We start from the raw sequence: 21,826 nt of genomic DNA, 5'->3' as shown, positions 1-21,826 counted from the left end.
TTTTGCGAACCCGAAAGAAAGACGTCCAACATGAACAGACGAGGTTGGATTGTCGACGCATTTCCGGGATAGTATCTGTATGTTGCCGGATCTCAATCTTGTGTCTTATGAAGAAATGGCATAATGTCCTTTCTCTGTCATTTGGACATTTTACAAAGCTCGAGTCCCAAGAATACACTCATAGTTACGCCCCCGTCAATTATTTTCGAAACCATACAAATTTTAAAGGGAGGATTTCTTATTCAGAAAAAGGAAGCAAATTAAGCTACATTAAATACAGAACTTTGGAATTAGATTAGAACTAACTGAAATAAGACTTAAAATAAGCCATGCAATAGGAATCGGACAAATCGCAGTAGTGATTTTTCTAATTTTTAAAAATAGCTATTGCTGAAGCAAATGGCAGAGTTTAAAACTAAAGACTTGCTTTCGAGAAAATGACAAGTTATGGACAAATAAATGCTAACTTTTCATAAATGGTGGTAAATTTGATATTGCAATGGTAATATCTTGCTAGTGACCATACTTTTTCAAATATTCTCTTTGAAACTTAGGAGATGATATAGGGTTCATCGAAGTACTTAGGAGAAGATACAGGGTTCATCGAAATATACTAACATGAGATTATCAACATATCTCAAAGGTCAAATTTCTCTCTTTTCCCCCCCTCCTAAGCAAAAGAATTCAAGTTTGACAACTATAAGATTGATGACAGATCTACTTGAAGGTAGCATTTTAGAACATCTCCAGATATCCTTCACAGATTGCTTAATTCCTAAGAAATCCGAAATCAATCCCTTAGACAAGTCAGATAGACAGAACTAGAAAAATTCGCGTAGTGCATGAAAAAGATTCTTTTGGCCGCCATACGAGAAAGGCCGGCCCCAACAGGCCGCAGCAAACATGGTACGAGGAAGTGGTGGACATGGCAAAAGAAGAGAAGGAAGACAACACAACACGTTCTCATGCTGCTTGGAATATACGACATTTGCTGTCTCCCCATTCATGTATTTAATGCATGGTCAAGCAAAGAGACATTGCCCCCTAAATGTTCCAAAAAATACATGCCCAAGAAGACGTGCTGATCGCTACACGAACAAACTAATCTGACTTTTAAGAGCAGGATAATGAAAAAAGCATCAGATCCAAATACCCAGCCATCACTGTTCTTTCCAGATCCTACCAGTCACCCTAAGCTTCAACTCCTTCCGGTCACCACCAGAGAAGAAGAGAGCCATGTTGCGTTGGATGATGAGACCGTCGAAACTATCGCGGACTTTGCGGTGGCTGTCCCTTATGCTCCGAGGCACACCTTGCCAGATCATCTTTCTCCCATTCCCACCAACCTCAAGACTGTAACTGTAGTTTTTCGCCTCGTTGTCATCACCCATGAACCGCAGGAATGCTATGTAGACTGGAGCCATTCCAAGCTGAAAGGCCTCGAAGTGCAGGCAGAAATACTGACCAAAGCAACTAAAAACCTGGAGATCCACCAAAACTTGATTACTATGTGCCCCCTTTGAAAAACTTACGACAAGCGCAGCTTGCAAGCATAGTCTCATGGGAACCCAGAGACTTGGACCAGCTAGTTTGATGTGTCATACGGCATATTAATCACCATCATTAAATAACTGATTCACCGACACGAGTAATCTCAAAAGAAAACCTTGCTCAAAATTAGGAGGAAGCTCCACTGGTGACTCAATTAGATCCTTCTTAAAGCCTTAATGCCCCATTTAAGCTCCCCAACTTTACAAACTTAAATCAGCTAATATGTCTACCTGGGCTTTCATGATTCGGCCATTACAGAAAACTAAAAGACAAAACCACGTCTAAATCTAGAAGGAAGAAAGAACAGAGTGAAAATAAGCAGCACTGATAAAAAATGAAATGATCTGATGCTTGAGATATATCAATTTAACAACTCAGACCTTTATTTCATAGAACTTATCGAGAAAATATCAGCTTTAATCCAAATTTCACACAATTTAGCATTAGTGGGTATTCAAACTAAAACAATCCCAATGAACAGAGAGCCCAACATATGCCTTGGATAGCTGAAACAATTAATGAAAGAGGAAAAAAAAATACCGTTAGCATCCACGTGGCATTCTCAACCTCATGTGGATTTGATTTGACATATCGGTGGTTAAAGGTACTGCCGTTATGCATGTCAACTTTGTGATCATCTTTGAGATGGGCTACCAGACAAGGAATGTCACCGATGACTGTGCATTCTGATCCGGCATAGGGGCAACTATAGGGTCTACAGGCACATTGTGATTCATGCTTCAGCTTGCTGTAGTAAGGGTATATGCCTACACACCCAAAACTCTGATATTTACATGGAAGTTCAAGAGAGGCAGCCACCTTCTCCAACGCAAGGCATCTGATGTTCCCGAGTTCGTGCCTGCAGGTAGGACATCTGTTGTGCACCCTTGGCTTGCAACCAGAACACAGAGTGTGGCCATTCGAACACTGATGCAGAGAGAATCCCAAATATCAACTTTTGCATCTTTATTACCAAATAACATAGGGATGTAAATATCTCCTGTGCAGGTGTCTAATGTTGAGAAGTTGCAGTGATGTGTAATAAATAGGCAACTTCGACCAAAAGATGTTATAAAAAACAAACAAGTCCCATGATGTCCGTGCGCTTTAAAGGAAAAATCAATAAATCAAAATAAAGGAAAATTGGAAAAAAGGGTTAAATGCAAGATTAGACATCCAAACCTGATGGATAGGAGGGTACATTGCATTTAAGCACACAGGGCACTCTAGTAGCTCTCGGACACTGCTAGAGACAGTTACATTAGGTTTAAGAGCATTTTGCGTTGGATCATTCACACTTTCACCAATGTCCAACATGTCTTCGCTTTGAGGAGGATCAATAACCTCAGGTTTGTTTCGGATCTCATCGAAGAATGAATTTGCAGAAGCCATTTTGCTCAAAGAGATTTCCTAGCCTATGTAGCTACAGACACAAAAGAGAAAAACACATGTCATTATTAAATACAAAATAAACAAGACTCTGGAAACAAAGACAACTTAAACAAGTGATATCTGGTATGATAAATGTGACCGCATGAGCGTTGGTCATCGCCAATGCAATGAGAATACCGCGCACTCTTTCCTCAAGAAAGAAAGAAGAGACAGAAAAAGGGCACCTTAAAAACCAGATGTCCGTGCATGTATCCTAACCGGAATAGGACAAACAATAGGATCTGAGGATTTTAACCGCTCGATTTTTCAATTTCAAAAGAGGTATTAAACAAAATAAACTCTCAATGGCATCATCAAAGGACAGGTAGAAGAAAACAACCCTTCTTCAATCGAAAGTCCAACCACTTAAAATTGTCTTTGTGAAATCCAGTTTTGTTTATTCCAAACTCAAACCAGCTTCGTAAAGCTACAACTGGAATGTAATTTTCCCCATAATGCTAACACTTAAAAGTTGAACGCACAGTGAGACAACCCTTTGTTTTTTTTTTTTTTTAATCTTTTCTCTTTTTTGCTTTTCGGCCATCGCCCCTTTTTACTATTGACGATGCAAATAAATCTCACAGAGGCATCACAGTATCCGCAGCATCCAACTTCTCTCCAAGTACCATGAAAAGCGAGTTCAATAACAGACTGTCAAAAAATTCTCAAATCACTCATCCTGTACACTACGGCATTGCATACTACACACGATACTTGCATAAGGAAAGAACGTGCATTACCTGATTGTAAAAGCAGTTTGCTTTCAGCTCGAGAAAATTCCAACCCTGATTTCCCAGAGCTTACAAAGGGTTCCCCCACTCTTGCCCTCGGCAAAATCTACACAACGACTAAAACGTTTAACAAAAAAAACTAGGTCAGCCAGTAGTTAAGATATATTGGGCAATCGCTGATCATGACAGATCAAGCCTTCGATCCCCAGAAGGAAGAGATTGAAAAAATTTGCGGACCCCAACCAAAAGTAGATCTATAACGTTCCCAAAACATTGACCCAAAAAGATCGAAACTTTTGGCTCTTACAAGGCCGAGGAACACGTGAATCGAGATAAAAAAATCAAACTTCGGGGCAGTTGCCATGCAAAGGATGAAGCGCGGATAGAACAGAGATGGAAACTTACCAGGAACTGCAGGAGATCAGGAGGGTCGATGCGAGACCCAACTCTGACGAAGTGGGCCGAAGGAAAAACCAACCAAATCAAATCCAGAGGAAGAGAGAGAGAGAGAGAGAGAGAGAGGCCGTCTGGGTTGGATAGCAGTAGACAGGAAGATGGATAGATACAATAAATGAACGGAAAAAAGAATAATATAAAGCGAGAAGACGCGAAGTGCGCGTATAATTTCAAATTAAAGCCGCTCGAGACACAGGCAGATGAAGAGAGGAGGGAGAGAGAGACGGAGGAGAGAGAGGGGAGCGTGTCGTCTGGCCTGGGGCGAGGAGAGAGAAATTCCTCGAGAAAATACAAAAAGGGGAATAGTGAAACGTGTAGGCCCCACTCCCCAGGCTCTTTTGTTTCTCTCTCTCTCTCTCTGACCGTCTTTCGTTTCGACTCTCGATTTTCAAAAATCTCTCTGCGTTCCCCCTGTTTCGTCTCCCGTCTGCTTGACACACCCCACACGCACGTCGATAGGTGGACATCAGTCCTGCGATTCGCCCAGCCCCTCGTTAGCGCTCGCGAGAAGCTTTCCCGGTTTCCGCTTGTGTTGGAAATATTACAGATGAAAGCAACTTTCCTGTCTTTTAACTGCTCATTTCTCTCGAAAACATGCTCGGTTTGCGAAACTAAAAAGTTTTGGAAAAAAAAATTTGAAATTTTGAAAAGGCGGTTGATTTTGTTGTTCTCGAATTTAAGAAATATGGCCAAAAAGATCGAAACAATGCCTTATTTTTTTTTTGGTAAGTTAAGTATGTATAACTTTTCAAAGCACTAGGTAACAAGAGTAGCCGAACACAAAAACCTTGACCCAATTAGGACACAAGAATTTGTCCTAGAGGGGTCAAATGTTATGCGGCGCAAAAGACATGTGAGAGCAAGAAGGGGAAGATCCCCGGAGGCCATACAAGCGGCCTAACCATGTGGTGCTAACAAGAAGACCGCTAACCGGCGAAAGCACCGTCGAAGAGTCTACAAACTATACGGCGAAAACAAGCACCAAAAAGGAGTAAATACGCTAAACGACCTAAGGACGAGCCTCAAAGATGGCGGGGGAGAGACCCCAACTACTTTGTAACCGACGATTCCAAGGGGTATCGTTGACTGTTCCAAGAGAAATGGCTTTGTCCTTGACCACCTTAATGAGGTGTTTAATCATTTCCGGTACAAAAAGGGCCTTGCTCCGAAATAAGATGTCATTCCGCTTGGTCCATATAAGGTGACAAAGCGCACCATGGGAGAATCCGGCAAGTCGGTGAGAGAAAGACCGGCCACCTATGTACGTCATGGCCCAACGGATGTGTTCTTGCCAAGGACGGTTCCTCCATGTTAACCGACATTTGGTTGCCCAAAACAAGGCCAAGCTACACAGAACCGAGCACCCAAAGAATAGATGATCCACGGAATCCGGTCTCCTTTGGCGTAAGGCACAAGTCCCATCGGTGATCCCGCGGTTTTGGATTAGTAAAGTCTGGGTAGGTATGCGGTTGAGAGTGACTAACCACATGAGAAAGGCGTGACGCGGAGTAATGCCTTATTTTCGTCCTTCTTCCTTCTATTTTTTTTTTTCGCTTAATGATTACGGGCTCGTTTCGTTCGGCTTTGAAAATCAACTTTGAGCAAATGCAAATGTATTTAGCCTCGGTGGCTTTGCGAATATGAACACGGTGTTTGGTAAAATATACTTTGAGATACAACTTGGGGTTAAACAGTGTTTTGTTATAAAAAAAAATTGCAAAAGCCTTTGGCTTTATATTTCTTTTTCTTTTTTTTGAAAAAGGTAAGGACCCTTTGCTTGGCGAAGGGCTTCGACCTCCGGGGTCGCACGACCCCGAGCGACAAGGTCCGAGGTTGCGCGACCCCGCACAGCCTTTGCCGGCCCCACCGAAGAAGAAGAAGAAGATGAATAGCAACTAGAGTTTCGCTTTTGAAATAGGGATAAAATTGAATTTTCAGTAACATTTTGAGGGAAAAATAGATAACAAACTACTTTTCCGAAAAATACTCGGATCTCTACCAGTATTGGGCTTTCAGCCTTCTTGATCTGACATTGGCCCAATGTTTATTGAAAAGACTTGCCCAACACGCTGACATTTTTTCAATGGGCTTTAAAGGCCCAAAGCACATTAAAAAAGCTGAACCAAACGCATCCATATATATATTCAAGCAAGTACACTTCGACTCTAACGGTGGAAGGAAAGAAAAGTTTGCTATAGCTGATACTACGCTTGCTACTTAGATTGATTTTGAGTCACTTCTTTGCAATGGGAAAGAGAGCCTTGTCTGCTAACTGGAGAATTAATTTTTCTGTGAATGATAATTGAGGAGGGGCATAGCGGCTGTTTTGTAATATTGCTTAGGCGAATCTCGTACAGGTTCGGATCTGGGATTGTCTTTGGGTGTGTGTTGGTAAATTTGTGGGCTTAGTTAATAGGTGTGGGTTGGGCTTGTTGGGTCTTGGGTCGGGTCTTGTTTAGGTTAAATTGGTTCCTGGGCTTGTACAGTGATGTGGCCTACCTTTCTTTCTTGTTATTGTGCTCAATGACAAATTAGTTTATAATAAAACGCGAAAAAGCCACTAAAAATATTAAATTATAGTTACCGCCGCACATTTACTTTTTCTTAATGACGCCAAAAATATTAAATTTATACATGTGCGACACATTTACCTTTCGTCAAGCTTCCGTCATTGATCACCATAAAAATAAAAATCTGCTTATATGGACAGAAGAAGGCAAACGGTACTGGCATGACGCCCACGTGACTTAAATGAAGCAAAACCAATGTTGTTCCAGTTAGGAAATCATTTGATGAAATCTCGACGGAGTCATGTGAACAGGTTTGGGGTTTTTAACGTCGCAAAGAAAAATAAGTTTAGTATAAATGCGTTGCCATGTGCATAATTTGAGATTTTTTATGTAAAAAAAAAATCATTATTATCAATTTAATGTTCATAATCACCCGCCGCCCTAAGAAAATTTATGATAATGTTGTTAATTATTCATGTTTATAATTCGGAAAGAGAAAAAGAGAAGATGGCATCGGGCCTGAACCAAGCCCATGACAATCCCACCCGGATCAGCTCCACGTTGAGAAAGCCCAAAAGCGAAGAAGAAAACGCAAGAGAGGGCGTCGAAGCTAGAGCCGAAAAAAGAAAAAAATTAAAAAAAGAAGAAGAAGAATATTGGAACAGCAACTGACAAGGCTCGTAATTTGTCCAAGAAAATCGTCGCGCTTCGGATTGGCGTGGCAATTCGTCGATCCGCCTCGTGAATTTGTAAGTGATTGTTGGATGTGTTTTGTTGTCCGAGCAGCTTCTGTTCTTGAGATTCCCAATTGCTCGTTGCTACTCTTCTTCTTCTTCTTCTTTTCCTGTCCAATTAAGAAGCGTGTTTGCTTTCGGCAGAATGCGATAAAGTGTTTGAGTTTGTTTTGTTCAGTTTTTTTTTTTCGCCAGTGTGAATTTTGTCTTTGCGATAGGTAGATTTTTCTTCTTACGCGGACACGCTGTTTGGAAATTTTTTTCCGTGTCGGACACGTGTCGGACTCGGACACGTGTCCGACACGCTGGGACACGGCCGGACTCTTCTCGCACACGCGGTCAACGCGTGTCCGAGTCCGGACTCCCGGTCAACTCCACGGACGGACACGCGAGGGACGACGTTAAAATAAACAAAACACCCAATTTTGACCTAATTTCAACTCACCCCTCTCAGTCGCCAGTCTCACCTCTCCCTCTCCCTGTCGCTCTCGCTCTCGCGATTGTCGAGTGTCGACTAGCCTCCATCTCGTGACTCGCGACCGTCGCCGGCTCCCGTCGCCGGCTCCCGTCGCCGGCTTTTGCTTGCGCCGGCCTCTCCCTCTCTCTCTCGCGACTGTTGACTAGCCTCAGCTCGTGCCTCAGCTCGCCGCCTCGATCACACCTCAGCTCGCTCCTTCAGCTCGCGCCTCAGCTCGCGCCTCTGCTCGCGCCTCAGCCCGCGCCTCTGCTCTTGCCACGCCGCCTCAAGGTATCACTCCTCTGCTCCCCCTCCTCTGCTCACGCCTCTGCTCGAGACAGGGGTTTTGGATCTCCTCTGTTGCGCCGCTGCGCAAGACGGGGGTTTTGGATCTCCCCTTCCTCTGCTCACGCCTCTGTTCACCTGCCTTTCATCTTGGCCTGCGAATGGCGTACGCCCATCTCGCTCCCCCATTTAATTTTACTGTTCTATGCTTTTTTGATTCCACCGTTTCTGAAATTGCAATGAAGGCATTCTGGAGATGGAGAAACTTTCCCCAGAAAGACCCACAAGTACCAATTCTTCATCGCCTTCGTTGTAGATTTTAGATGATTGATACTGGTGCAAGTTTTGTACTAATTATTAGCTATTGATTTGCTCCAGATCTACTAATTCCAAAATATACATTGTTCAAAATAGTAGTTGATTATCGGCTCTTGAAATAATTACTGTGAACTTTTCTTTTTGTTTTGGTGTTGAGTCCTGTCAGCATTGTTAAGGGCAAAGGGCGCTCAGCGCTCATGAGGAAGTCTGGCACATAGTCAGATCACTTGATAATATGACATACAACTCTTAGCGTTTTTCCTTATTGTATGTTCAACTGGTGTCTTTGTCTTCTGTGCATATCTCTGGCTATGTTTTTTGTTGAAATTATAAAAACAATGATTTATCGTGTATATATAAAAATATACATATAATATAAAACGTGTCCTAGCGTGTCGGAATTTTCTACTTTTTGAGAATTCATGTGTCGGCGTGTCGTGTCGTGTCGCGTATCGTGTCCCGTGTCCGTGTAACATAGCTCCAGACTGATCTTTGTTAGCACTTAGGTCACAAGTGGTGGCAGATCGGCAGTCATGCCAGACGTGCAAGCCCTCGTGAATGAGTTCCTTTTCAAGCTTAAAAAACGGTGAGATCCTGTCAAGCTCCAGTTTTTAGTTGCAAAGTTCTTTTAGCATGCTTGAAGGTGAGAAAATAAATTCATGTCTCTATGCGGTGGCAGCAAGATTGAGGGCTCACAAGCAACGGCAAGGCAAACAGCAGTACTCCTTCGATCAGTTATTTCTCAGCAGCGAATTCCATATACCCACCAGGCAGCTGCTTTGATTGATGCTGTGAAAGCAGTAGGAGAGCGACTGGTTTTAGCAAATCCAGTCGGTATGCCACTTTTACTGTTTCACTTTTGGTCGCTGCTAGCTTAAAATCTCCAAAGTATCTGTCATTGCTTGATATGAGCTTGCAGTTTGAAATTGGAATATATCCCAATGCTTTGTTTTTTATTATCATATATTTCCGGTGTTGACAGTAACAAAATTTTCTTCTACTTTGAATAGCCACTGTTGACGTGTCCTTGTTTCTCAATTGCTTCTTCTTGGTGTTGAATAAAGGCTAGAGATGATACCGCGACTTTCATTACTGGAACAGGCATTCATATTGCACTATATTCTGTTGTTCACATTGGCAAAGAGAATAAGCAGCACCATGCACAAGCTACATCTACCCAACGGAAAACTTACCTTCTTAAAAGTAGGAATCGTGGATAATCGTGTTGTCAATGATATTATGAGATAATGGCCGTCCACAACCTCTTCTTGTTAAATTTTTTGTATTGTTTGATTTCTTTATAGATTTTGTAATAATGCTATCCTAGGAAAGAATGATTAGTTTTGATTTTTTGAAGTCATGCTCTTCTAATAGCGTGTTGCAAGTTATCTTTTAAGCTTTTGGAAAGAACTATCATGATGATTTAAGCATCTCTTTATGGATATCGTGAATTTTTTCCTATATGCATTGACAAGGTTGTACTTATGAATGCAGAGCTTGCTGTCGGTAATATCATCAGACGTGTTTTACATATTATTAGGGAGGAGGATCTTTCTCTCACTTCAGTTGCAATGGCTGGGTTGGATTTATCAGCTGTAAGTGACGACGAAGATGAAACAGATCAAGATGATCATCCTGTGTTGTCTGCCGCTGCAGTAGCTGCTGCTTCACGAAACACTTTGCGTCCACCTTCCTTGCAAACCCTTCTCGAGGATCTGCCTGACTCGGCAGCTGTTCCTCATTCTTCTTCATCAGGGGGTGATTCTGAAGGAAAAAGCAAATGTGAGCTTCTTTTAATCTTTGAATGGTCTATTGGTTGGTGAATGCTAGCAATGCGAAAGACAGCTGGTGTTGTGATAAAGCATAGAGCCCTATACAATGAATAGCAAGTTGCCATTGATGACACGTGGAGATTTCTTTTCTGTTTGCAAAATCACTTGCCAACACGAATAATTAGTTTTGCTGTATTTTGTTGAGAATTTGTAAGCAGAAGTACGTAGGAAATAGCAGTTTCTTGTGTAGATACTAGATTTTATTGACTCGCTAGTTTGCGCTAAGAAATTCTTTTCCATCACAGCTGCTGACAAGAGTTCAAGAAGCCGGAAGCTGAAGCATGATGTTATTGAAGCAGTGAATGAACTTATCGAAGATATTGACACTTGCCATGAACAGATCGCTGAGCAAGCAGTGGAGCATATTCATCAAAAGTACTTCTTTCACCTTGTTGACATTTGCTTGTTCCCCTGTTATTAGTTTGCTTCTTGGATTAATGGTCATTTGCATCAGTTTTGCCCTTAATTGTGTTAGGGAACTTGAGATGGGTGTCTTTTCCATTATTTTTTGGAGTTTATGCGTTGTAATATTGGTTTGGTTTATTCATTTTTTTTTCACACCTTTTCATCTAATAAACTCCTCGACAATATGAGTAACCAACCTCACATTAAATAAGAAAAACAATGTGATGTTTTTGTTGTTTTCTCCATCCATAAATCTTCTGACTTTGTCTTATAATCGGCAGTTTCCATGATAACCTTCGTGGCATGAGGTTGTTGCTTCCATATGCCAAGTTTTGGCATATTTTGGTTTGATGTGCAAATAGGGAAATTATGTGCTTGTATACTTTCAATTTGGAAATGTGTCGGTACTTCTTTTTTTTTTTAATGAGTAAAAGCTGCTAATATGTGCTCTTTTTTGGTATCAGAGGTCAAGCACCATTTGCTAGCAAATTCAGGCATAGTTGAGCATGTATCATATGTCCTTATCTTAACGTAGCCTATGGGTTTCTTTTAGATGAATCCATTTGGTTTTTCTCACTAATGGCATGGATTCTCCGCTACCTTGTTGGGCAGGGTCACATGTCCATGTGATTGATTATTATATTAGGAAATTCTTAACCTATATCTGGTCTGATGGAGCCATCACCCTCAAACCAACGGTGCTGTGTTGGGACACTGGTTAGGACACAAAAAGATGCATCCATATGAATTTGGGCTTGTTTTTCTTGAGTGGTTAGCATGATCTGTCTTGCTTTGAAATTTCGATGAGTTGCATTAATGCTTATTTGATTGTTCTTCCAATTGATAAATTGATACTTCATGACGATACTGGTACGCAACATTCTTTATTGCTTAATTTGTTTCGAGCGATGTCTGAGATGGCTTTCCAGTTCTGCTGATTTATGTGCTGATTATATTATTATATAATACTGTTGTGTGTTTGTAGTGAGGTAATATTAACTTTAGGAAGCTCAAGAACAGTACTAGAATTTTTTTGCGCAGCAAAGGAGAAAAAAAGATCATTCCGTGTATTTGTTGCTGAGGGAGCTCCAAGGTGAGTTGATCATGATTCTTCAGTCAGTTTAGTACGTTTTCATCTCTTCCTGAGCTGTTCTAATCATGCGGTCCTGATCAGGTATCAGGGACATCTACTTGCAAAAGAGTTGGTTGCAAGAGGTTTACAAACCACGCTCATTACTGATTCTGCTGTCTTTGCCATGATTTCACGTGTGAATATGGTACATGTCTTTCTTAGCAATTATTTTTTTTCACTTCAGCATCTGATTTACTGCATTGACTGTTTGAGCTAAATTTATGCCAAAAGGTAATTGTTGGAGCTCATGCTGTAATGGCTAATGGTGGAGTTATTGCACCTGTGGGGTTGAATATGGTTGCTCTTGCTGCTCAAAGGCATGCTGTTCCTTTTGTTGTACTCGCAGGCAGCCATAAGGTAAACTGGGGGAATGACAATGTATATGGTTCTTGCATTAGCTAGTAAGCAACGACAAGCATTTGAATAAGCAATATATATGCAGTATATTGTGTTGTTACAGAGGTTGCACAATAGACAAATGAATTATGGAGCTGGGGGTGAAAATGAATTGACATGTTTTTGTTATTTAGGCCAATCATATGCATTTTAGACTTGGCTTAAGTTGACGACATAGTGTGGGTTGGTTCTCTTGACTGCATGTTTAGTGTATAACTGGAAATGTTTGATGACCTTTGATGAGCCTGCTGGTGCTATACTGATCACACAGATTTTGGATTGCAGTTGTGCCCCTTGTATCCTCACAATCCTGAGGTCTTACTTAATGAGCTGAGATCACCTTCTGAACTTCTTGATTTTGGAGAATTCTCAGATTGCATGGACTTTGGAAGTGGAACAGGCTCTCCACTTCTTCATGTTGTCAACCCAACATTTGATTATGTACCACCAAAACTGGTCAGCTTGTTTATCACAGACACGTGAGTACCTTTAATATGCCTATCTCCCCAGAATTGCTTCTTATAAGTAGATGCTAATTTAAAAATGAGTTAAAGCATTAATTGGAAGGTCCTGGCAAATAGCAACAACTTTAGTTGATAATACATAGCCTTCGAACATGTTCTCGTCTCTTTGACAGATTTGCAATTAACTTGGAACCTTTGAGATTTCATATAATCTTTTAGAACAGTTATAGCGATTTTCAATTTCTGACATTGCATAATCTGGATTATTTCTATCTACATTTTACCAGGTCAGGCCATTGTGTCACATTGCTCAATTGTGTACTCAATTACTTCTAGTGGTATCATGTTTTGAGTTTCTCTTTTTTCTTTCTATTGTTTCCAGAGGAGGACACAATCCATCTTATGTGTACCGGCTAATAGCAGATTATTATTCGACTGATGACTTGGTGTTGCAGAGGAAGCCTGCTTCGGTCAATTCAGTTCAGACCTGAGCATTGCCAAGTAAGGAGTGTTACAATTCTTTAGTGTGATCTTTTCATTTTGTATTGCTTGAGATTTTTGGAAGGTCACTCAGCGCTGATGACCGAGGCTAATACATAGATATCATAGTGTTGATTTAGACGGTGAGTTATTAGGGGTAACCTTCCATCAGCTTCTATGTTGAGCAGCCACTGATGTAATCTTTTTCATTGCTCAAATACATGTATATACAGGTTTGACTGCATGTATAGGATCCTATGGTAAGAGAAAAAGAACACAGGAAACATTCATATCTCGTTCACTTGCTTTTTAGCTAGAAAGAAAGACGTTTGAGACGTGATGTTCCCAAGAAGGGGAGAAAGCCTTCATGGACTGTTAGACTCCTCTGTGATTGATCTGTTCTTGTGTCTCTCATAAATGAATAAAATTAATTAGTTCTCCAGTAGCTTGCTATGCCGAAAGTGACTGCCTCTTTAGTTGTGGTCTTAATTCTTGAGTTTAGATGCTGGTGTTTGAGGATGGACCCGCAAAGACAACAAAAATCTTAGCTTTGATAAATTTAGAATCTTGCCATCTTTTTCCTTTGAAATATACTTTCATGGAATAGAAATCAGCATATAATTTTTCTTCATAAATTTATTTCAGCTATTATCTGATTGTCTTCGACCCTAATAAAGGCAGTTGCAATATTGCGCAAAAGCCTCTCCATGAAGAAATGGATATGGGAAAAACCATCAGCCTTTAAAGCTCACGTATTATAATCTTTAGGTGACGAATTCATGTTCCTTCCGTTGACCTATGCCCAATTTGGGGGATCAGTGTGACAATTTCTTTCGAGTGTCTCCTTTTCTAATGTCAGGGTTTCTGTTTGTCCAATCCTCTTGTATGTGAATTTGTGGTTTGATCTTTCTGCCCCTAAATAAGCGGTTGATGGGCAAAATTTCCACTGCGGATGGCCCTGAAGTGCCCGAAAAGGAGAAGTCTTCTTTCTATTTTTCCAAATAATTCTTCATTGGGAGGGGCTGTGGTCCCATCCCACTGCCATATATGCATTGAGAGTGACAACCCAATGTAGAGGTGTAGAGAAATTGTATTGATGTTCATACCTAGTCATATTCAACTGTGAGCTTCTTTGTGTGTGTTGATTTCATTGATGGAACAATTTACTTGCAAAATCCTAATTGTCCTTCGGAATGCTTTCCTTTGATATATATCATGTCGCTCCTAGTGGACCACTTATTTTGCATTTGCTCATCTTTGAAATTCATCCAGGAAGATCCTGCATAGGTGGGGGGACATGGAGAATATGAAGAGTTCAGTGCGGTGTATACCTTCTCTTCGGGTCGCCAAAGACTTCGGGAATTCAAGAAAGAAAGGGAAAAGAGGTGTTCCGAAGAAAGAGTAAATGGTGTAATGAATTAAAACCTCGAGGAAGGTGTATCTCAATTTTGTGATCGTTATTGGTTGACAACTGAAATCTTTATTGAGATAATTATGGGAAGAATAATCAAAGTTAGTGCTTTCTTTTTACTTTTTTTATTCACTGCTTTCTTTACATGGTAGGGAACTGAGAGTTGTAATTTGGAAGAGAATAAGCCAAATAGCTGAGAGTTTGCTTGTCAAGAAACGTGTCGTCTCATCTTGCATATAGTGATGGTGCTGTATTCATAGCTTATAGGGATTTCTAGCAAAACGTTATCATGCCCGAGGTCTGTTTCTTTAATCCATGTACGAGGGTTGCATGGATTTTCTATTTTTGGCCCAAGCTTTGCATGGATGCCAAAATACTGTAAACTTGGATTAAGTTGCTGTTTTTGTGTAACTGAATGTTTGAAATCGAACCACCTTGGCAGCTCACGAACAGCAGTTGGATGCTCCTCGTTTTTCTCAAAATGACACGACGACTGGTCAATCTCATGGTCGAGAAACCAAAAAACCTGAAATATCTTGAACCTTTAGGGTTTGCCTAGGGTTTTTTACCGTTTTCTAGAATATTTTTAGAAGCGGGCGATACAGTAATTGTCTTATGTTCTAAAACTTTCTAGATAGATGGAAAGATGCTGAGCTATTAAATTGAATATAGGTCAACGATTATAATTCGATGCCTTCTATTAAATGAAAAAGTGTCTTTCTTTTCATTTGATTAACTACAAAAAGAAATACAATGAGCATTTTTTCGAAAGTCTCTCTCTAGAACTCTCTACACGATCTAAATGGTAAAGAAAAAGCTTAGCTTCTACCCTCAACTGTCGACCTCAACTTTCGAGATATTTACAAGTTACAGAATGACCATTCCATCTTGACATGTAATGATCATAGATCTTGTTTACTGAAACACTGAAAGCACTGATGTGTTCATCTTGTCCGATAGGGGTTGAACAATTCCACAGACTCGGTGCTACCTGTTACTCTGACAAAAAATGAAATTGACGCAGATCGAGTTCGAATGATTCATTTTATAAGTCAGACCATGAAATTTGCTCTAGTGTGAATCACCTTCGTGTTTGCAAACGTTCACTGTGCGGTTCATTCACAAACAAATCCACAGTTGGTACTAGAATATACTACAGACAACAACACAAAGATATCGAGTCAAGATGGACACTCGACGTCGAACCAGAAGAATAGAGAAGTACGAGCACACATAACCCGAACACGCTGCAATGCTAGGTCCCCACTTGTCAATACTGCTTTGGCACCGCCTTCAATTCGTGTCTGAGAGACAGAAACACCATCGCCATGATAACCAATAGGAGAGGAAACGACCTTGCTGCCTGTAGCCGTGCTCACAATCGGGCACGAGAGGTAGTCCAAAGGGTCCGTCTCGCACTGGAGAACACAACCGTCTATAATCAGCCTTCCGCTCCTATGAAGGAGACAGCATCCAAGCTCAGCTTTCACAGTTAGATTCGACAGTTTGCACGAAGAAAGGAACTCCAGAGCACTGCTCAAACAAAAGAAAACATGTCCAGCCACATTTTAGGCACATGTGCATCCCATGAGAAAATTTCGTGAGTCACTGTCAATGGCTGCTTCCGCAGCTAGGCAATATAAGGGTATATGCTAGAGAAAACCTCCATTGTTATTTAATTGAGGGTGAATACTGAAATTACATGTGTTAAAGGAATTTTGTAGCACCTTGCATCCAAGAAACAAAGGATATAAATAATTTGTCTGCTATTTTTTGCAAAAGAAAATGTACCATAAGTATTTGGCATACTGCAATACATTTCTAAAAAATCAAAATAAAATAGAGCATAGCATGCGGATTACCACGCGAAAAACCACTTCGAAAAAGAACACTGAACACCACCTCACTCGCTGCCCACACGACTGGGTCTCGTAGCTCAGTTTGGACCAGATTAAAAAACACTGTTTACTAATATCTATTCAGGCACATTTTACCTTAATTAGTTGATGAGTATTTAAATTGAGTAACTTCTGTCATTAGGCTCCCAAGATAGACTGACAATTCTGAAACAGTCACTAAGAACAAAAAGATCAATATTCTTGCAACTGCAGTATGATTTAAGGTAAATTCAAGACAAGTGAAGTTACTGAAAATTATTTGGGGAAGGTTACACGGACAATCACTTCACGGCATCTTAAAGTTGACAAAAAATTTCATTAATTGACAAAACGAGGGAATCGATTTGCTAAGCAATAACCACTGCAAGAAGGAATGCAGCATCTCTCAGAGACCATCTGTAAGAAGAACTACCGACATTCACACTTTACTCCATCTGAAAAACGTGCTTTCGCAGAGAGGGGAAGGCAAAGTTTTTGTAAACCTGTCTGAACCTCGCGAACAGAGAAGCATTGTCTCGTCTGGAAGTTCACCTCCACCAATCTGAGAAAAGGAGGTAGACAGGAGAATAAGGTAAGCATAAAAAGTAGTTAGGGGATGAAAGCTACGGTTAACTTAACAAGCATGCACTTATCAACAAATGTCAACTACCATAACTTGCAAGCAATATAAGCAAATTAGAGTTTTCCTTAGAAGTACTTATCCGAAAGATCCTGACATCAATGTTGCAAGTTTCACTTATTTTCAACATTTACGCATTCCAAGACCAACAAATCCCGATAATGCTGTCGCTGTATATTCCTGTTAACTTTTTATACATTTACATTGTAAATGGACATCAGTGAGACCCACTTAATCAACATACACAAGAAAAATCTAAATGCCATTTGACCGCAAAACAGTAATCCTACCCTAACATAGGTCGAAAGCACAACTAAGAACTAGCCGACTAAGTAATGAAACAATCATCAAGTGGCTTCTCTTAGTCTGCCTACCGTCTATCGAACAACTTTTTTCCCTCAATTATTACTTACCTTTTTTCTCAAAAAAGGCTAGTTCTGCTTGATATACTAGTCAGAGACTCAAAGCCCCTAGGACATGCTCTAGCAACAGAATAATGGGAATAACTGAGAGATCATGCTAGAAAACGATAGAATTATCCAACAATCACATTTTCTTCATCAGTAAAAGATAATCACAAAATAAATTGTCCATCAATGGTACAGGCTCTTAAAACAACAGCAATTTTGAGTTAAAGCAAGTTGTGCAAGTACCAGGCAAAGTGGTTTCTTTATCTGAATATTAGAGGCAACATGACTTCCACCTGCTGCAATCAGAATGGTATCTCCAGGTCTATGAGTGTAGAATCGCGTCAGGTTCCCATAGCTCATTAAGAGATCCAATTAACTACACAGAGGATGTTTACGGACCTTGCAGCAGAGACAGCCGACTCAATATTAGGGAAAGCTCCTGGATCTGATGAATCTTTTACAGACCGGTCTACTCGTAGCCACAGCCGAGGGTGACACGCCAAGTAACACCATCTGTGGCAAACGAGGGCTGTGTTATAACGATCTGCAAACTCAACAGCAATTTGTGACAGACAACGCAACAAAATAATATCATGCATGCATCAGTGGAGTATTTCTTCTTGGACAACAGGGTGGAGTTACAGATGTTAGCCTTTATAAGTATTTAAGTCATGTATGTTAAAACATCATATAAAATACTAGATATTTACACAAGCAAACAATATCAGATAATATGGAGAAAGATGCTTCACCAAAGTATCAAACTATTACTGAGTGCTAACAGGTCTGTGGCACTCCAACGAAACAAAGAAGGAGAAGAGGCATTCAAGCTACAAAATTAAGAAAAAGATCCTACACACCCCAAATGAGAAATTAAATCAGGATCAACAAACCCGATTAGCAAGTTTTTCTGGGACTACGTCATCCTCTCCTTCTCATCCCTTAGACGGTCTTGATGAATAAACTGTACTCTATAAATGAGGAGGGGAGAGGAGACCATAGCATGTTTAGTTTGCATTCTGATAGGCCAATTCATCACAAGTTCATATTAATATATTAGCATACACTGATCGTCCAACCACATCTTATAACGGAATGAAGATGTGCTAAGCCCACATTTTAGGGGCATGTGCATCCCATGAGAAAATTTCATGTGTCGCTGTCAATAGCTGCTTCGGCAGTTAGGCAATATACGGGTATGTGCTAGAGAAAATCGCCATTGTTATTTAATTAAGGAGAGTGAATACTGAAATTACATTTCTCATGTGTTAAAGGAATTTTGTAGCACCTTGCATCCAAGAAACAAAGGATGTAAATAATTTGTCTGCTATTTTTCTTAAAAGAAAATGTACCATAAGTATTTGGCATACTGCAATACATTTCTAAAAAATCATAATAAAATAGAGCACAGCATGCGGATTACTATGCAGAAAACCACTTCGAAAAAGAACACTGAACACCACCTCACTCGCTGCCCACATTCATACAATGCCTTGTTCTTCACACAACTGGGTCTCGTAGCCCAGTTTGCACCCGATTAAAAAATGCAGTTTACTAACATCTATTTGAGCGCATTTTACCTTAATTAGTTGATGAGTATTTAAATTGAGTAACTTCTGGTCATTAGGCTCCCCAGAAAGACCGACCCTTTGAAAAAGCAATATTGCTTGAGAAATTGGTTAAAAAAAAAGGGTTTTCAACTGAGTGTAGAGTCTGCAGCCATAACTACCTACTCGTAATTGATATGGCTAAAGTGGTGACAAGTAGATATTTATGTTAACAACAGAGAACACATCTTCTTTTCTTTTCTTTCCTTTTAACTTGTAAAGAGAAGTACATCCTGCGAAACAAATTGGGGACGACGCCTAGGAGTACCAGGACTCCTAGAATCCTAATTTAGACCCATACCTTGAAACAGCCAAAAGTAGAAGAAAGTGCTAGGTAAATCTCCAATAGGATGGGAAATTCACTAAACTAACGTATGAAAATACTCAATTGTCACCGGTCGCCTAAACCATGGGAACACCTCATTACCCCTTTAATTCCAAGCATCATTCTCGTGAAGCTCGTCATTTCAGGGAAAAGTCGAACAGCTTGCCCTGAATTGTCCTGCTCCCCGAAGTTCTAATCAGTCAAAACTTTCGATTGACCACCCAGACAACATGGCTTTATGGAAAGACCCAAACTTTCGACGTCAGCACATAACAACACACGTATTATCAAACATTACATGATGACAGGAGTTCCAACACATTTTTCTAGTGAAAACCAAGAATCCGAAGAGAGAGAAGGAGGTTGCCTAAATGCGAAAAGAAAATCGACATCATAAATTAGGGCAAAGAGAAGTCGAAAGGGGGTGGAATAAGAGAGTACCTGGAATAGGAGACAGGAAGCTGAAGATGTGCATGAGACACCCATCATCAAGATTGTTAATCGGAGCGAAAGAAGGAGCTCCGGATCTCGATTTCTTCCTTTGATTGCTTTCGAAGCATGGCCTCATCGCCGGCTTTTGCTCTTCTTCTTCCATGAGCAAAAAGCCACGAGCATTAGCTCCGATGGCGAGTGACGACTTCAAAGTTCACACAACGCTATCTCCCAGCGATTTTGGACCGCACGCGATGGACCAACCGACGCGCAAAACCTTGAGGGAAAATTTTAATTAAAGACCCGAAACGTAGATACGAGGTGGATTTTGTTTTAAATAAGATTCGAAGTGCTCAAATTATTTCAAAATAAATCTGATCGAAGAGCATTTACTTCCTTTATTATTTTGATTTTTTTTTCTTTTTGTATTTTTTTCTTCTTCTTCTTTTTCTCCCCTCCCTTTTCGGGCAATCACCGAAGGTCGATGAGAGCCACCTTACCCTTGCCGGCGTCGGGCGAGGGCAAGGGCGAGGGTAGCCCTCGCCTAGCCAGCCTTCCTCGGCCGACACCGACAATGGCCTGGGAAGGTGAGGGGAGGGGAGAAAAAAGAAAAGACAAAAAAAAAAATGAAAAGAAATGGCAAAAGAAAAAAAAACTTTAAAAAAATGGTAAATGGCGAAAATGCTCTTCGATTATGTCATTCTCTCAAACAATTTAAGCACCTCGGGATCTTATTTGAAAAAAAGAAGACACTTTAGGTCTTTAATCGAAATTTTTCTTTGAATTGACGAGGAATGCAAAAATGGTTTGAATCCGAATTTGTATTTGGGTTGTGGGTTCTCTCATATGAAAGAGTGGGCTGGTGGACATGCTGTAAACGTATGTATTTCTCAAAATTGAGCCTATATTTTTGTCGGTCTAAAGCCTTTGGTTATGTTTGATAAACCGAATTATATCTTATTTGGTGTATGAGAAAAAATTCCAAAAAAAGTCTGAAGTGTCATCTTTTTTTAAATAAGGGTTTGAAGTTGACTTTGTTTTAAAGAAGAGTCTAAAATTGTTTAAAAAAGGAGCCTCACTGAAGGGTATTTTCGTCCTTTACTTTTTTACTTTTTTTTTTTTACCTTTCCTTTTCTGTTTTTTCCTTTTCCCTCCCCTCCCAGGCCATCGCCGGCCTCAGGCGAAGAAGCTTGCGGTGGTGTCCGGTGCTCACAGCGGTCGACTCAAGGTGGCCGGTGCTCACGGCCCCAACAATCCCTGGCCCGAATCTCGACCACATACATAGGTACCCTGCGCCTTTGGCTGTTCTTGTGCCCACGACTGAAATGACAAAAAGTGTAGCCAAATCCCACACCAACTCCACCTTCTGCATTACCACCACCACCCAGTAATCCTTGGAGCACTGTCTGACCGAAGTTCTGTCCTCCACCGAAAATGTGTGGTGGCAGAAGCCATTGGATCTGTTTTGTAACGCTGCATTGTGCTGAGTTTGATCTGGGTAATAAGGTCGAGCTTGTGGAAGTTGAAGAGGAGGCTGGTAATTCTGAGCCTGAGGGGGATTGAGCGGGCAATGCGGAGTAACTTTGCATCAGGGGATATCGAAGCAGAAACTGGAGGAAATGGCTTCTTTATGGCGCAAGATAAGTGAGCATCGAATTCACAGTAGTGGCAACGGTGGAGCCACTGGTCAGAGCCAAGTTCCCGCAGATATCGCAGGAGAAACTCCGATTGGGGTAAGGAGGGGAGAAAGTGAAGTGGAGGAGGTATGGTGCGAAGGATGAGTTCCAGTCAACGGCATGGATAACGCAGGCGATATGGAGATGGAGGTTGCACGAAGCAGCGCAGCGGTAAGAGAAGCATACGAAAAAAGGAAAGGCAAAAAGAGAAACAGAAAAAGAAAAAAATTCAAAAATTAAAGAACGAAAATGCCATTCGGCTAGAC

The 21,826-nt window shown here is 40.8% G+C and overlaps 3 protein-coding genes across 8 annotated transcripts; 1 reads left to right on the top strand and 2 right to left on the bottom strand.

The window, feature by feature from the left end:
• Positions 1-943: 943 nt before the first annotated feature.
• On the bottom strand, positions 944-4,478 carry LOC115742170 (E3 ubiquitin-protein ligase DIS1). 2 transcript variants are annotated; one of them, XM_030676295.2, is made up of 5 exons: positions 4,119-4,478; positions 3,723-3,830; positions 2,734-2,966; positions 2,092-2,478; positions 944-1,481 (listed from the first exon to the last, which is right to left on the bottom strand). In XM_030676295.2, exons 3-5 carry the CDS (start codon positions 2,941-2,943, stop codon positions 1,161-1,163), a joined length of 918 nt encoding a protein of 305 aa, XP_030532155.1. In that variant the 5' UTR covers positions 2,944-2,966; positions 3,723-3,830; positions 4,119-4,478; the 3' UTR covers positions 944-1,160. The 2 variants fall into 2 exon arrangements, with proteins under 2 accessions (XP_030532155.1, XP_030532154.1); XM_030676294.2 differs by having other exon boundaries at positions 2,734-2,974; positions 4,119-4,476.
• A 2,864-nt stretch (positions 4,479-7,342) lies between these two features.
• LOC115742318 (translation initiation factor eIF-2B subunit beta) lies at positions 7,343-14,907 on the top strand. 5 transcript variants are annotated; one of them, XM_030676541.2, is made up of 11 exons: positions 7,343-7,428; positions 8,980-9,059; positions 9,153-9,307; positions 9,968-10,255; positions 10,551-10,680; positions 11,696-11,803; positions 11,885-11,987; positions 12,074-12,199; positions 12,524-12,717; positions 13,085-13,203; positions 14,455-14,907. In XM_030676541.2, exons 2-10 carry the CDS (start codon positions 9,007-9,009, stop codon positions 13,191-13,193), a joined length of 1,266 nt encoding a protein of 421 aa, XP_030532401.1. In that variant the 5' UTR covers positions 7,343-7,428; positions 8,980-9,006; the 3' UTR covers positions 13,194-13,203; positions 14,455-14,907. The 5 variants fall into 5 exon arrangements, 3 of the variants coding, with proteins under 3 accessions (XP_030532401.1, XP_030532400.1, XP_048135136.1); XM_030676540.2 differs by having other exon boundaries at positions 7,348-7,432; positions 8,952-9,059; XR_004015547.2 differs by having other exon boundaries at positions 7,379-7,432; positions 8,952-9,059; positions 12,612-12,717.
• A 720-nt stretch (positions 14,908-15,627) lies between these two features.
• On the bottom strand, positions 15,628-20,156 carry LOC115742221 (F-box protein SKIP5). The gene is made up of 5 exons (XM_030676369.2): positions 19,894-20,156; positions 17,920-18,064; positions 17,764-17,842; positions 16,974-17,032; positions 15,628-16,126 (listed from the first exon to the last, which is right to left on the bottom strand). Exons 1-5 carry the CDS (start codon positions 20,045-20,047, stop codon positions 15,775-15,777), a joined length of 789 nt encoding a protein of 262 aa, XP_030532229.1. The 5' UTR covers positions 20,048-20,156; the 3' UTR covers positions 15,628-15,774.
• Positions 20,157-21,826: the final 1,670 nt, after the last annotated feature.

This window comes from Rhodamnia argentea, chromosome 5, assembly GCF_020921035.1.
Source record: "Rhodamnia argentea isolate NSW1041297 chromosome 5, ASM2092103v1, whole genome shotgun sequence".
Taxonomy (NCBI): Eukaryota; Viridiplantae; Streptophyta; class Magnoliopsida; order Myrtales; family Myrtaceae; genus Rhodamnia; species Rhodamnia argentea.
Note: the sequence above shows the minus strand (reverse complement) of the source record. Positions and strands in the feature narration are given on the sequence as shown.